We start from the raw sequence: 15730 nt of genomic DNA on the forward strand, positions 1-15730 counted from the left end.
ACAGAATTCACATGACATACAGTTCACCCCGTTTACAGTGAATAATTCAGTGATTTTTAGTATATTCACCAGGTTGTGCAACCACCACCTAACTTTTTCTCCACCCCAAAAAGAGACCCCGTCCCCATTAGCAGCCACCCCCCCGCCCCGCCCCCAGCCCCTGGCAACCACTAATCTCTTTCTACCTCTCCTGCACATTTCACATAAATGGAACCACATACTATTGTGGCCTTTTGTGTCTGGTTTCTTTCACTCTGCATAAAGCTTTTAAGACTCATCCATGTTATAACCTCTGTCAGAAAAGTTCATTCCTTTTTATGGCTGGACAACATTCCACTGCAGAGAGGGACCACGTTTTCTTTCTTTAGTCGTCCTCATGGACGCTGGATTTTTTCCATAGTCTTTGATTTGTATATTTGTCTATACTCATCCATGTCTGTACAGCGGAAATTTCCCAGTGATGGAACATTCCAGATCTGCACTAGTATGGGAGCCACCAGCTACACATGGCTACCAAGCACTCAAAATGTGGCCAGTGTGGCTGAAGAATGCCTTATTTAGTTATGCTTGATTTTAATTAGCTCACATGTAAGTCACCCCAGAGGGATGGACCACAGCTCTAAACTCAATTCACAAGTCACCCTGCGACTGGAGGGCTGGGAAAGAACACTCCAAGCAACCTGAGAAATGACCCCCCAGCTCCAGGAGGTCTGTTCCCCGCACGGCCATAACGGAATACTGCACGTGGGTCTCAGCCCCCGGTCCAGCCACTCACAGAGGGGAGGAAGTCACACACTGGCCTGAAGGGCAGGGGCTGGGACAGACCCGACCAGAAGGCTGAAGCTATCCATAACGATGTTACGACTGCAATAGGCCTGAAAAGGAGAGCTGCACCAGTTCCAGGTGGCTGATGAGGAAGGGAAACAAACAAAGGTGAAAAACTGCTGGATTACCTACGCCTGACAGCTCCCAGCCAGGCCCAGGAACGGTGGTGAGGAAATACGAGGGTGTTCCCTCGCGTGATGAGTTATTTACATCTACTCTGACAGGCCGCTGCCTGTGCTCCCGCAGCACAGAGAGTTCCTTGGCCCGAGAGCAAGGCTGGCGGAGCCGGCACTTCTTGTTCCTCAGAGACACAGCGAACCCGGAACCAATCAAACCGAGGCACAGATGTGCAGCTGAGACCAGCACAGGGGACAGTGACAGTTCAGAGAAGACAGAGCAGGCCCGTTTGTGCGAACTGCCCTGGATGCCGGGCAGCTCTTCACGGGGCTTGAAGCCACCTGCCCATCTGCAATCCAAGATCCAAAGGTTTTTACATAAGTTGGCACTCAAGTTCATTTGGAGGCAAAGCCTGACCCCACGCCGGTATGCGAGGCCCCACGCTGTTGTGCGAGGCGCCACACCAGTGTGCGAGGCTGTTCCTGCTCACGTGCCAGAGGTCACTGCGCGAGTGCAGGCTCTGCCTCAGTCCTCGACAACACAATGGGCCTAAAATCCAAACAACACTGTGAATTCTGTGGGGCACCCAGCCCTGAGGGTTTCAAGAAAGGGATTGGGCTGGTTTTTGGTCCTCCCAGCTAAATTCAAAGCTCTCCAAAAATGGCTTATTTGTCCTCCTCAGGCCAGCTCCTCCAGATACCGTGGGAAGGATTTGGGAGCGGAGTGGACCCCTAGGGCTTCCTTGGCCAGCAGAGACTGCCGCAGGCAGGACCCCCTGAACGCGGCATAGAGGACACAGGTGGAGCCTGTACGCTGACCCTGGAAGATGCGCCTGCATCTCTCCTACAGGTCAGAGGAGGCATCAGAAGGCAATTCTTGGAACTCATAAGGTAGCACTTCCGGGAACATCCACTAACACTGGGTTTACATGGAGGATGGCTTTCTTTTTACCATGATATGAACTATAAGCCTTGTGTTCACAGTCGGGCCCTAGACACACAATCTTCCTGAATCCTGTAGATGTACAGAATAAAAAGGATTTCACCTTTTCACCATTAATAGGTATCAGTCACCAGAAACAGTTCTTCATTCAACAAAAATATAACAAAAATATAAAGTCCATACACTGTGTGCCAAGTACCAGGGCACTCCCAGGACATAGCGCGTCCTAGACCCTGCACTTACAACCAAGGCTGTCGCCCTAGAATCATACCCCTGCCCCTGGCCTCAAATGGAAACCAACTGCTCTTATCTAAGTTTCAGGAGAAAGCTGCAAATAGGGAAAAAAGAAAAAAGAACTGGTTAGAACAAACTAGGCCCACGATGGTGGAAGATCTGCCTTCCAGTGGAACTTGGGCCTCATTACACGCTCCTGTAATACACTGGCATGCTCAGTGACATCTCCAGCCCCAAGACAGCTGACAAGGGGAAAAGCCCATACAAGGACTGAAAAGGAGAGCTGCACCAGTTCCAGGTCCAGACCACACCCTTGTTCTCAGGACACTCGTGGATGTTCCTCCCACTCTCTCCAATTCTCCCCTTTTACCTTGACCCTCCTCTATATTTGGTGTCTCCGCCTGATTTGGGTTGAGAAGTCGATTTGCAAACTAGGTTCCCGCTTCTCCATTCTTTGGCCATTGAGCAAAAGCCTGTGCTGTTCCAGTCTCAGCACTGGTTTCAGTGTTGGCTGCACAAATCTGATCAGAAAAAGAACCTCCCTGTCTCAGCCTGGGCTGGGAGCATGGTGGGGGAGGTCCAGTCAACGAATGGGGTAACACACTCACTGGAGGAGACAGGTGGCAGAGGCCAGGAGCCACCGCGGATGCAGTGAGAGCAGCGGATGCACAGACAGCACCTGGACCTGTGGGTGCAGGGTTCCCTCCCTGAGCCAGGGCAGGGTGCAGAGGTAGCATGCAGCCTGGCTGTGGGTTACTGAGGTGCAACCCTGTCTCTCTGAAGCTTCACTCTGCTCATTTGTAAAGTAAGTGTCTGCCCTGAGGCTGTTGGAAGTTTGGGATAATGATGCCGGGAAGCTGGGAGCTGTCTGACTGTGGCCCATGCTCCACTAATGTCCACTGGGCTTTAAAAGCTCTGCGCAGATTTGGTTTTTACCCTGAAGGCTTGCCGCAGACTTTAGCCAGAGGGGAATGTGAGATATGTAGGTTAAGTCAAGAAGTAGATGTGCCATCTCCCCACGTGGGCGCGCCAGGAGGCCCAGCCCACAGGGTCGCTCATCGGGCACTGGCCGGGGAGAACCAGGGTCCAGGATCAGGGCCCTGAATAGTTTTCTTCAGGCCAAGACTTGGTCATCCCTGGTCCTGGGGTTGGGGGAAGCTGAGGCAGAACTGAGATCTCACTTACTTTCCTGCTACTGGTGGCCCATCCTGAGACTGGAAAAGTGTGGAAACCCAGTGCTCCCGAGACTGCACTTCCTACTGGCATGAGAAGTCCCCTGGCCATGCTGAACTTGACATTTAGGCAGCTGTAAGCAGCTGTGACGGCTTGCACTTTTCAAGGCTGAGCGGTGCTGCCCCACCTGTGCTGTGATGCCCCAAAATGTACCAGGCACCCCAATGTTTGAGCCTCTCAGTGGAAAGGAAGCATGGTTTTCTGAAGAAATGCTCAGATCTGATGTATGGCTCATGCTCTGAGCCCACAGCCGCCGTGGGACTCAGCCTGGGTGGAGTCAGAAGCCCCGAGTGTGGCCCTCGCAGGCTGGGAAGATGGGACAGGTCAACGGCGTGGGCAAAAATGGACACCTGAGCCTGTCCTGCTGGCAGAAGGTATCAATCCTTTCTTTTTGCCTGAAACCGCTGAGTTTGAAGCTGGCTGATGGCTGCAGTCACAAATACACGTCCAGAGTCAGATGGAGCAGACAGGAGGCGCGCCCAGACAGCACACCCACAGCTCTCAGGAACCGGTTTCCTGTTCACTCTCAGCATTTCATTGATGGGAAGAAGGTCGCCGAGAACTACAGCTTCCGGAGACGACAGCCGATTAAAGTACTTTTAAAAATTGCTTTTTATTACTACTAAATTCTGTATTTTGCACAGATGAGTTGTCAATAAAAATCTCAGGGGCCCACACATCCAAGGAGCTCTGATGATAGTCAACTTCTGGGGGCAGCGAGGAGGCCCCTAAAGGGCTGTTTTCCCCTGGGGGTATGGGGGCTGGGAGGAGGACAACACCTCATAGAGAGGGGCACCACCGGATTTTTATGAGGGTGATCAACACCACACAATTCAATGGTGCTGGGGCACCTGGCTGTAGCCAGTGTCTCCAGGGCTGGACACACAGTGGCGTGTCCCCTGTAGGCAGTTTCCTTCAGCCCAGAGGATTCTCGGGTTTTGTGGCTCCTGAAGTTGCAGGAATGCTGCTTATCTGGTTCAGACAGAGCATAAAGGGAGTGCGGTGAGGGGCTGAGGGCAAGCTTGGTTAAACCCCAAAAAGCCCAGCCTTTGTTTACTGGAAGCCAGAATATGTGCTCCTTGTCATTTAAATAAGCAACAGACAACACAGGCCATTAGACTTTCAAGCAGCTGTGACAGGTGCCTGAGCAGGAGCTTAGCTTGGGACGCTCCAGCCCGACAGGGCAAGGGGCGTTGCGGAGGAGGGCGATGGGGCTCTGGGTGTTGGAGCCTAAGAAAGGCGAGCAGGGCAACATGTGTGAGCTGTCCACAGCGGCGAGCTTGCGGGGGACCCGGGTCAGGGGCTGAAGCAGTGAAAAGGGACCCATGTGGTGGAGGAGGATCCGGCACATGACGGGGGAGGGAACAACTGGTTAAATAAGTAAAAGAACTGAGGATAATGAGGACAGGGTTCTTACTGTCAGAGGAAGGAGTTTACAGATCCGGAAAGAGAGAAAAACAGAATGAACCCTCTGGTATTGAATAAGAATTAAAGGTACTGAAATGAACTCATGGTTTTCAACATATGCAGAAAAATATAGATGAGAATGTGTGCGTGTGCAGATATATGTATCACCCACAAATACTCCTTAGCTCTGTGCCCTGAGAGTGACCAGAGCAGTAACACCTCAACAGCAGTGAGCACTCCCAGGGCCAAGGTCCACTCTAAAGGAAGCCAGGGTTCCTGGGGAAACGGCCGATTCTGGCTGGGGCAAGGAGGGAAGAAGATGAGCCTGGAACATGTTCTGGCAGCGAGGAATAGTCCTCAAAGGCTGATGGAGACACGTCAGAAGGGCACAAAGCCAGCTTGAAGGGGCTTGCACTAGACGAATCTGGGACGGCCTGAGCATCAACACGAGTGAGGATAGTAACTGTGATAAGGCTCCATGAATCTACACTGATACAAGATACAAAAGTGAAAAAAATGGGAAATTTAATGAGGGATAGTCTCAGGGTACCTTCCACAGAATCCTCATTACAAAGGGGAAAGGAGCAACTGTGAAAAGGAGTCATCTGGCAGACACCCTCTCACTGGAGTGATCAAAGTCAATGTGACCAACAGGGACAGAGCAAACGTGGGCACCACTGACCAGCCGCTGCGTGAGAAGAGGCGTCGCCTCATTTTGAGGATGTGCAGTGGAAATCTAATCACGAGGAGACACCAGATAAACCCCAAAGGTGGGGCCTGCCTGTGATCTTCCTGACGGTCAAGGTCATGGAAGTCAAGGAAAGATGGGGGCTTTGTCACAAATGGAACAAGACAGAAGAGATGTGATAATTAAATGCAACTTGAGATGTTGCCCTGCGTCCTTTTCAAGGATGCTATTGGGACAACTGGCAGAGCTTGAGGATTCCCGGTGGTGGGTGTCAGTGTTCCTTTCCTGACTGTGACAGTTGTCTTGTGGGGAAACAGGACAATGTCCTTGTCTGTTGGAAACACGCTCAAGTGTGCAGGGGTCATGGGGAATTGTGGCAGCAACTCACTCCCCAATGAAAAGTTCAGGGAGAAAATGTATTACCACTATTCTTGGAACATTTATGTAAATCTGTAGTTGTTTCAAAGTAAAAAGTTAAACACATTCACCTACTACTGTGGAAACAAACGAATATATGCTTCTTCTTTTAAAAGGAAACTAAGAAATATGAATCTCCCTTCAAAGAAAGGAATTGACTTTTAGTTAAAGAAAACTATGAAGCAAATCACTTGACACTTAAACTATTTTGTTTATTCAAGCAGCAAATAGACTCTACCTGTGTAATATGCAGTGGTCCTCAAGTCAGGGGGTTGCTACCTTCTAATCTACATTTGGAAATTTACCTGGGGACATTTTTGGTTGTCACAGTGACTGGGGTGTGTCACTTAAATTTTGTGGGTGGGGTCCAGAAATTATAAATGTTATAATGTGCTTTATAGTTTAGACAGAAATTATAGAAACATAGTATTATTAGTATATTATACTGTATTGTGCTATATAAAATACACAAGATAAAGGAGAGTAAGTATATTGTAGTAGAGCATGAAGAAAGAATTGTTCCATCCCAACATGCCAGTAATGTCCCTTTTGGAAAATACTGAACTAAAGAATGCGAAATATTTGCAACCCAGGGAGTTAATATTTGTTAATTAAATTGAGCTAAAGTTGCAAGTAAAACTAAATTTTACTCTCTTCTTAAAAAAGAAAAAATAAAGTTAAACACACACAAATGGACCTATGAGAATGAATGTCGGCCATGCAAGCTACCAAAGGCTTTTATGAAAGGAAAGTGGTGGTAGAGATAACAGGTAAAATGTTGGCTTCCATCTGGGTTAAGGAGGGACGCCATGAAGATCCATAATGAGATACTTCTTGAACTAATATGGCTCCCCACATCTGCTGTCATCAAACAAAGAGTCCTTAAAATACAAACAAGTATAAAAAAAATCATGTCCACTGCAATGAGAAACCATTTCATACCCACTAGGATGGCTATTATCAAAACAAACAAACAAACAAGCAAACAAACAACCCAGAAAATAACAAGTGTTTAATAGATGTGGAGAAACTGGAACCTCACGCACTGCTGGTTAGAATGTGAAGTGGTGTAGCTGCTGTGGAAAACAGTCTGGCATCTCCTCAGAAAGTTAAATATACAGTTACCATGTGACCCAGCACTTCCACTCCTGTGCATACACCCCAAATAACTGAAAGCAAGGTCTCAAACAGGTATTTGCACAGATATTAGCATCATTATTCACAATAGCCAAAAAGTGGAAACAACCACATGTCCTACAATGGATGGATAAACAAAATGTGGTCTATTCATACAATGAAATATTATTCAGCCTTTGAAAGGAAGCAAATTCTGACACATGCTACAATGTGGGTGAACCTTGAAGACACTGTGCTAGAGAAATAAGTCAGACACAAATGGACAAACACTGCATGGTTCCACGTATACAAGGTACTTGGAGCAGTCACATTCATGCAGACAGAACAGTGGTTACCAGAGGCCAGGGGAGTAGGGAACGTGGAGGTAGTATTTAATGAGTATGGAGTTTCTGTTTAGGAAGATGAAAATGTTGAGGAGATGGACAGTAGTGAAAGCTGCAGGTGTGAATGTACTTAATGCCACTGAACTGTGCACTTAAAAATGGTTAAAGTGGAGGGGGAGGGTAGAGCGCGTGCTTAGCATGTACAAGGTCCTCGGTTCAATACTCAGTACCTCCATAAAATATAAATAAAACTCAAAATTAAAAATAGATTAAAAATGATTAAAATGGTAAATTTTATGTTATATATATTTTAATCCAATAAAAAATATTCAAACTGGGTAGTGGGGAGGAGAATGTTACGTCCTTATAGCGTCTGGGTGAAACTTAAATGTAGGTTTAAAATGGAATTTCTCTTTCAGTCACCAGATTAACTACTGCAGGCCGGCACCACACCCATAGCCTTACATGTATGAACGCACAGTCTTCAGTAACCATGATCTAAGGTTTATCCATGTCCCAATTCACAGAGGAGGACTTGGGACAGAGAAAGGTTCAGTCACTTGTCAGGGTCATGTAGCCAGGGGCAAAGCAAAATTCAGACCCTGTCACTGCTCTCAGCCATTGTCCTCGTCAAGTGCATGTCAAGGTCACCCCAAAACTGTGATCAGAAAGAAACATACTTTTGTGTCACATTTGCACTTTCCACAAGCCCCAGCATCTCTGAAGTGCCATCCTCCACGGTGACACACAGCATTCAAACAGCTGATCTCAAGAGACCACTCAAAGAAATCAAGTGACAACCTTTTTCTTGACAGCTTTGTTTTTTTCAAAAGAAATTTTAAATATTTTTTGGGGGGAGGGATGTGTTTATTTATTTATTGGTTTGTTTATTTATTTACAGAGGAGCTAGGGATTGAAGCCAGGACCCCGGCATGCTAAGCACTTACTCTATCACTGAGCCAAACTTCCCCTCCCGCTCTTGATGACTTTGGTTTCAGTGATGTCTTCATCTTATTTGGTGGCTTCTCTTGTAAACAATCTTCAAATTGTTATTCACGTTGACCAGGTGATCAAGGTCAGCACCACCAGTGACAGGACTTACTGGCGGTATACACCTCCGACATCATGTGCGGAGAAGGACACACCAGTGCTTCTGCGGGACTGCACAAAGATGCACAGCTCCAGTCTAGTCACGAGGGAACAACGGACAAACCACGCCGAGGGACACGCTATAAAATGACTGGGCAGTTCTTGGCCGAAGTGTGAAGGTCCTGGACGATGAGGAACAATGGAGGAAACGTCACAGATTGGTGGAGACTAAGGACACATGATGACTAAATGCAACATGGGATCCTGGACCAGAAAAAGGACATTTAGGACAAAAACCGTGAAAATTCAAGCAGGGCCTGTTGCTCAGTGACAGAGCATCATACCCATGTTAATCTCCTGGTTTCAGTGACTGCACCACGGTTCTGAAGGTGCTGTCAGTAGAGAAAGCTGGGAGAAGAGTATACGAGAACGCTTTGCACTGGTGTTTCAACTTTTCTGCAAGTGTAAATTCATTCAAAATAAAAATATTTCTTGGGGTGGGAGGTAATTAGGTTTATGTATACATGCACGTATGTATGTATTTTTTAATGGAGGTACTGGCAATTGAACCCAGGACCTCATGCATGCTCAGCATGTGCTCTACCACTGAGCTGAAGACACCCCTCAAAAAGATTTTTTTTAACAAAAGGCTTTGCCTTGGCAGAAGCTTCCATGGGGATTACTCTGGATGCTTAAAACACACAAAACAAAATGATTATTCTGCTTTCCTAACCCTGTCACCTCAGATCCTTTAGTAAACAACGGAAGGCCTGGTGCTTCAGGTCTTGGACCCAGACTGCAGTGCTTGTTACTCACTGGCAGCAGGATTTCCCCGTGACAAGCTGCAAAATAAATGAGTGTGATACACCAGAAAGCAGGGCTCTGACAAGGCAGGAGCGAACCGTCCGCCGCCAGAGAGGGGATGTGATGAGCAAGATGGCCCATGACGCACGTCAGCGCTGAGCCAGGATCAGAGGTGGGAGGTTGTTGTGATCCTCAGTCTGCACAGGAAGTGACTTCTCAATGGCCTACCTGTCTTTTCCTTGATCTCACAGAACACACTGAAGAGAGCGGGTTTCATCCGATGGCAATTCAGAGCATGTTTTCTGAAAGAGAGGCAACAGAGGAGTATGTGAGAAAGAGTTATTCTGTGCATGAGAGTAAAGGTCTTCTATGTTGAGTCTGCCAGGAGGGACAGCACCATAGCATTTCAAAGGAATTCAATTTGTACAAAATTCAGTGGGGAGGGTATAGCTCGGTAGTAGAGTGCATGCCTAGCATGCACGAGATCCTGGGTTCAACCCCCAGTACTGCCATTAAAATAAAATAATAAATAAATAAACCTGATTACCTCCCCTCAACCAAAAAAGAAAAAAATTTGTATAAAATTCTAATAGAGTAATATACAACTATTTAAAACACTTCCCTTTAGACAATGCAAACAACGCAAATTTAAATAATGCAAATAACTCATCAAGAGCTATTGAAATCTCAAGGTCCAATAATCTGAAAGCTGGGTTCACACTGTTACCAGATAGCAGCACTCTGGTGCATGAGCAGAAGTCCCAGCCATCCTATCCCAGTGTCCTGTGACATTAATTGAGCAGGTGGTTAGTGAGCAGCTACAATGGGCCAAGTACAACCCCAGTGTCATAGCGACACAGACAGATAAGGTTCCTAGCCATGTGGCAGTCAAGATGGAGGTGGTGAGAGACACCACACACACATAAACACACACAAATGGCAAGTGTTTTGTGGTGACTTAAACTAGAGTGATGGCCAGAAAGTTTATGGGAGTTTGCATGTCTCTAAGGTGACACCAAAGCCAAGATCAAGGTGACAAGAAGTCAAGCAGGAAAAAGTCTGAAGAGAGTAAATATTTAGGCGGAGGGAACAGCCAGTGCCAAGGCCCTGAGTGAGAACATACTTGGCTTTTTAAGAGACCAGACTGCTGTAGAGTAAGGGGTTACAGAGAGCCATCTGGGGAAGTTAGAGAGGCATTGTATGAGTATATTTTGTTTATATGTTCATCAGTTGACGTGACATTTGGGGCTGACTGGAAAAGCTTTGTAGGTCAGGGGAATGACTCTGGCTACTGTTCACCTGTGATGGAAACTGTGGTTGGCAGAAGAATGGCCCCCAAAGATGTCCAGATGCTAATCCACAGAACTACTTACAAGGGAGAAAGAACTCTGCAGGTGATTAAAGATAAGGACCTTGAGATGGGAAGATTAACCTAGATTATACAGATGGGCCCAATCTAATCCCATGCGTCCTTCATCCCAACTGTGATCAGTGAAAGAGATGTGACCACATAGGGTCAGAGATATCACGTTGTAGGCTTTGAAGATGGAGGAAGGGATTACTAGCAGAGAAATGCAGGTGGCCTCAAGAAGCTGGAAAAGGCAAGGAAATGGACTCTCCTCTAGAAGGAAGGCCCTGCTGACCCCTTGAGTTTTAGCCCAGTGAGAGCCATGTTGGACTTGGAACCTACAGAAATGGAAGAAAATAAATTTATGGGGTTTTTTTTTTAGTTTTTTAATTTGTGTGTGTGTGTGTGTGTGTTTTTTTTTTTTTTTTTTGAGGGTGGAGGTGATTTGGTTTATTTATTTATTTACTTACTTTTTAATGGAGGTACTGGGGATTGAACCCAGGACCTTGTGCACGCTAAGCATGTGCTCTACCTCTGAGCCTCCCCTCAAATTTGTGTGGTCATTTGTCACAGTGACAACAGAAAACTTACACAGGAAGCAATGGAGGATTTTACAGAGTGGTTAACACATGACATGTATTACATTTTTATTAGTGCTGATTTTCTTAAGATGTAATTCAAACACCATAAAATTTGCCTTTAAGCGTATATACAATTCGGTGGCTTTTAGTAAATTCATGATGTGCAGCTATCACCACCACCTAATTTCAGGACTCATCACCCCAAGAAGAAACTCTGTTCTCATTAACAGTCATTCCACATTGTCCCCTCCTCCCACTCAGCCACCACTAATCTGTGTCTACAGATTTCTCTTCTGCACATTTCACATAAATGGAAATCATAGTATGCGGCCTTTTATGACTGGCTTCTTTCACATAGCGTGTTTACATGGTTCGCCCAAGTTGTTGTGTATCAGGGCTTCATTCCTTTTATGTGGCCAACTAATATTCCATTGTATGAATATATTTTGTTTATACATTCATCAGTTGATGGACATTTGGGTTATTTCCACCTTTTGGCTATTATGAACAGTCATGTACACATTTTTGTGTGAGCACCTGCCTAGGGAAAATGGTTGGGTCATATGGTAACTATGTTTAACTTTTTGAGGAAATATCATACATTTGCATAGTGGCTGCACCATTTTACATTCCCATCAGCATATGAAGGGTCCAATTTCTCCAAATCCTCACCAACACTTGTTATAGCCAACCCAGTGGGTGTGAGGTGTGAGTGGGTGTGAGGTTTTGATTTGCATTTGTCTAACGGCTAATGATGTGGTCCATCTTTTTGTGTCTTTATCAGCCATTCTTCTTTAGAAAAATGTCTATTCAAATCCTTTGCTCATTTTTAAGTTGGGCTATTTGTGTCTTTATCAAATGTCTTTATCATTGAGTTGAGTTGTAAGAATTCCTTATATATTCTGGATACTAGACACTAATCAGATGTATGATGTGCAAATCTTTCCTCCCATTTTGTGAGTTGTCTTTTGACTTTGTTTATAGCGTCCTTTGAAGCACAAAAGTTTTTCATTTTGATGAAATCAAATTTACCGATTTTTCTTTTGTTGCTTATGCTTTAGGTGTCATATCTAAGAAATCATCGCTTAATTCAAGGTTACAAAAGTTTATGCCTATGTTTTCATCTAATAGGTTTTTTTTAAAATAGGTTTAGTTCTTACACTTAGGTATGTCACCCATTTCAGTTAATTTTTGTACATGGTGTAAGCTAAGGGTCCAACTTCATTCTTTTGCATGTGGAGATCCAGTTTTCCCAACACCATTTGTTGAAGAGACTATTCTTTACCCATTAAATGGTTTTGACATCCTTGTCAAATCGTCGGTTGACCATAGATGTGTGGGTTTATTTCTATACTTTCAATTCTATTCCACTGATCTATCTGCCTATCCTTAAGTGAACTACATTTTAAGAAGATCACTGTGGTTGTTCTCTGGAGCCTGGACTGAAAGGCAAATGTGGAGCCAGGAACACCAATTTGGAAGCTACTACAGCTGGAATAGTCCAGAAATGCTGCTGGCTTAGTTCAGAGTTATGGTAGGAGACACAAGAAGTAGATACATCTTTGGTTTGGGGAATGGAATCAACAGAACCTCCTGACTAACTGGTGGGGGGTTTTAGGGAAAGAAGAGATTCAAGGATATCTATAGTTTTAGGCCTGAGCAACTGCATCCATAGAAACACCATTAACTTCAACAGGGGAGCCTGGAGGGCGGCAGGTTTAGGGGAAGAGGGTCTAGAAAGGAGGCTTGTGCCTTGATCAGGTTACACTTGAGATACCTATGGGTAGCTACCCAAGAGGAGGTATCCCACACAGGCAGCTGGCACATGGACACGGACTGAAGGCTGGAGAGAAACAATGTGAAGACAGAGTCCTGGGCAGAGAGAGGGCACTTCAAGCCACAAGACTTGAGGGAATCACCATAGGAGAATGTAGGCAGAGAGGGGCCTGGGGCCCAGACTCAGGCACATTTCAGGGGTCAAGCAGATGAGAAAAGCCTGTAGGGGAGACTGGGCCACAAACTGCCTGTGAGGAGGAACCAGGAACAACAGTTTCAAGGTAGAAGAGTAATTTGTGAGAAGTGCTTCTGCGAGATGAAGCAGGAAACGACCCCGGAAGAGACCTTGGATTTAGCAACATGGAAGTCACTGGTGACTCAGCAGTGGGAGGAGAAGGTTGGGAGACCGTGGGTGGATATGGGAGAGGAAGTGGAAGTAGCGACCACAAACTCTTTCTTGACATTTGATCACAAAGGAGAGTAAAGAAATGCAGAAAACGCTAAGAGAGGGCGTGCGTTGATCCTGTTTTAAATGTTCTGTTTCTTATGATGTCTTGACATCCTGGGGCAGGGAGACGGTCCTTCTCAGGGCTAGCTAAATCCAGATACAGCAAACAGCTTGTCAGAGAGTGTGCCTTTCATATGCAAACGCAAATCCAAAACCTACACTCTTCCTTTATCTTTACCTCCTTATCTACCTTTAACTACATCCTTTAACTCTCAGCACCAGCCAACATCCCCCTCAGCCCTAAATCACCCCAGGGCCAGGTACAAGCAGAGGTCACTCCCTAGCCCAGAGCCTGCAGAAATTATTTAAACTATCCAACCCTAAAAGTACTCAAATTGTCTACCTTGCCTCCCTGGAAATCACAGTAAGGGCTCCAGGCCAGGCTTTCCCCTCGCTCCTTCTGCCTCCTAACTTCCCCACGTGGCCCTGTCAGGGGTGGCCTGCCTCCTTCTTTCAGGAACTGTAAGTGATGAACTCTTCTTTCAAAGTTGTCTCCTCATCTGACATCCTATCATACCTGATTAAAACAAACCCCAGGTACAAATCAGGACAGGGTGAGTCAGGGGAGGTTTTTGTTTCTCTGTGTGTTTTTAAAGATAGGAGACACCAGCACGTGTTTAAATGCCCAAGAGCCAGTCTAGGGAGAGAATTTGATCATGTGAGAGAGAGAGCATGAAGGTAACTGCAGTCTCGATGGTGTGTACACCTGTCAGAACTTCAGAGAACAGCTCTAATGAGTACTATGCCATTATTTTTAAGTTGACTATTATTATGATTTTAAATCCTGTAATGCAGTCATCCAAGCATCCATTATTAAAAGATACTGCAAGGGCCAGGTAGTGTACCTGAAAATCAGTTAACTTCATGGAGGTTCAGGGTGATTAACGTCATGAGAAAGATCAGACATCCACCACAACTGTTAAATCTATGGGAGGATGTCCTCATTTCCAGGTGCCTTCCGAATTCACCACGCGTCCCTGTGGGAGGCCCTCCAAAAGGCTAGAGTTGGGGTGCAGAACTCAGATACACGTCTCTGAACCCCAAATATGAAAATGTTCATGGGGGATGAGATTTGGTGTTCTGTAAATCGAAACCCAAACGCTAGTCTTTCTTACACAGTATACAGTAATTGATCACACATGGTATCATGCCAAAATGTTTTCCTTCCATAGAAGCAGTATTATCATTAATGAAAATGGACTCCAGTTAGAGTTTGTTATCTTCTGTAAATGTAATTTGAAAAATATGAGGAAAGAGAATGAAGTTGGCTGCTCTCCTTCCCAAAGGGGACTCTAGGAAGTTTATTCCCAGGTCAGTTTCCTGCTTATAAAACATCACCTTGTAATGAACACAAGAGTAATTTCACAGAATGTTTTTGTTGTTTATTATTAAAAGTACATAACCTTTTAGCATGTTCTTAACCTTGGAGCATGTTCTTAGCCTAGAGGCGATAAAGCAGCTGACAGCAAGCCATCAGTGATTAATTATGTAATTAATCACATAAAGTAGGACAGACCAGTGAGTCCACAGCATCACCAAAGGGGATGAATACATTTCTGTGACAGACAAACCCTAAGGTGGCCCCCACTGCATATAATCCTCTCTCCTTGAGTTTGGGCAGAATCTGTAACTTGCAAAGTGGCAAAAGTGATGACATAGTCTCTCTCATAATTATGTTAACATTGTCTATGACTTCACCTTAGTGGCCTGGAGAACGTCACCTGCTGGCCTTGAAGCCAGCTGCCACTTTGTGAGAGGGCTGGGGGTGGGGAACTGCAGGCAGCTTCTTGGAGATGAGAGCAGACCCCAGCTGACAGCCAGCAAGAAAACAGGAACCTCAGTTCTAAAACTGCAAGGAACTGAGTTCTGCCAACAACCCTGCAAGACAGGAAGAGGAGCCTGAGCTTCAGACAGGAACATAGACCAGCCTTGTGAGATCCTGAGCACAGGACCCAGCTTAGCCGAGTTCAGAAACTGAGGTCATAAACATATGTTGTTTTAAGCCACTAGGTTTGGAGTAATTTGTTACACAGCAACAGATAGCTGAGACAACTGAACAGACTGTAAGCAAGTGAATGGGGTCTGTGGGGAGAGAAACAAGGTCTGCCTGGCACCCCTAGCAAGGACATGCCATGTTCTACCCAACCAAGTATCTGCATTAAAACGAAACAAAACGTTAATGTTTATGAAGTAAATTCCACTGAAGGAGAAATAATAAATCTTTTCAGTAAATAGACATCTGAGAAAATCGAAATTAAAAAATGGATCTGTGAATATCCTTTTAAAATCAATGCTCAACAA

At 45.5% G+C, this 15730-nt stretch overlaps 1 protein-coding gene across 2 annotated transcripts in view; it reads right to left on the minus strand.

The window, feature by feature from the left end:
* PBX4 (PBX homeobox 4) overlaps positions 1-15730 on the minus strand; it is a 37383-nt gene that overhangs the window by 12277 nt on the left and 9376 nt on the right. The window contains exons 1-2 of one of the 2 annotated variants that reach the window (XM_064480071.1): positions 15128-15351; positions 9445-9518 (exon numbers count right to left, since the gene is read on the minus strand). In XM_064480071.1, the coding sequence (XP_064336141.1) occupies positions 9445-9493 (49 nt within the window). In that variant the 5' untranslated portion in view covers positions 9494-9518; positions 15128-15351. Of the gene's footprint in view, positions 1-9444; positions 9519-15127; positions 15352-15730 lie in introns of those variants that run through there. The other variant, XM_064480069.1, reaches the window with a different exon arrangement.

The sequence above is a fragment of the Camelus dromedarius genome, chromosome 27, assembly GCF_036321535.1.
Source record: "Camelus dromedarius isolate mCamDro1 chromosome 27, mCamDro1.pat, whole genome shotgun sequence".
Lineage (NCBI taxonomy): Eukaryota > Metazoa > Chordata > Mammalia > Artiodactyla > Camelidae > Camelus > Camelus dromedarius.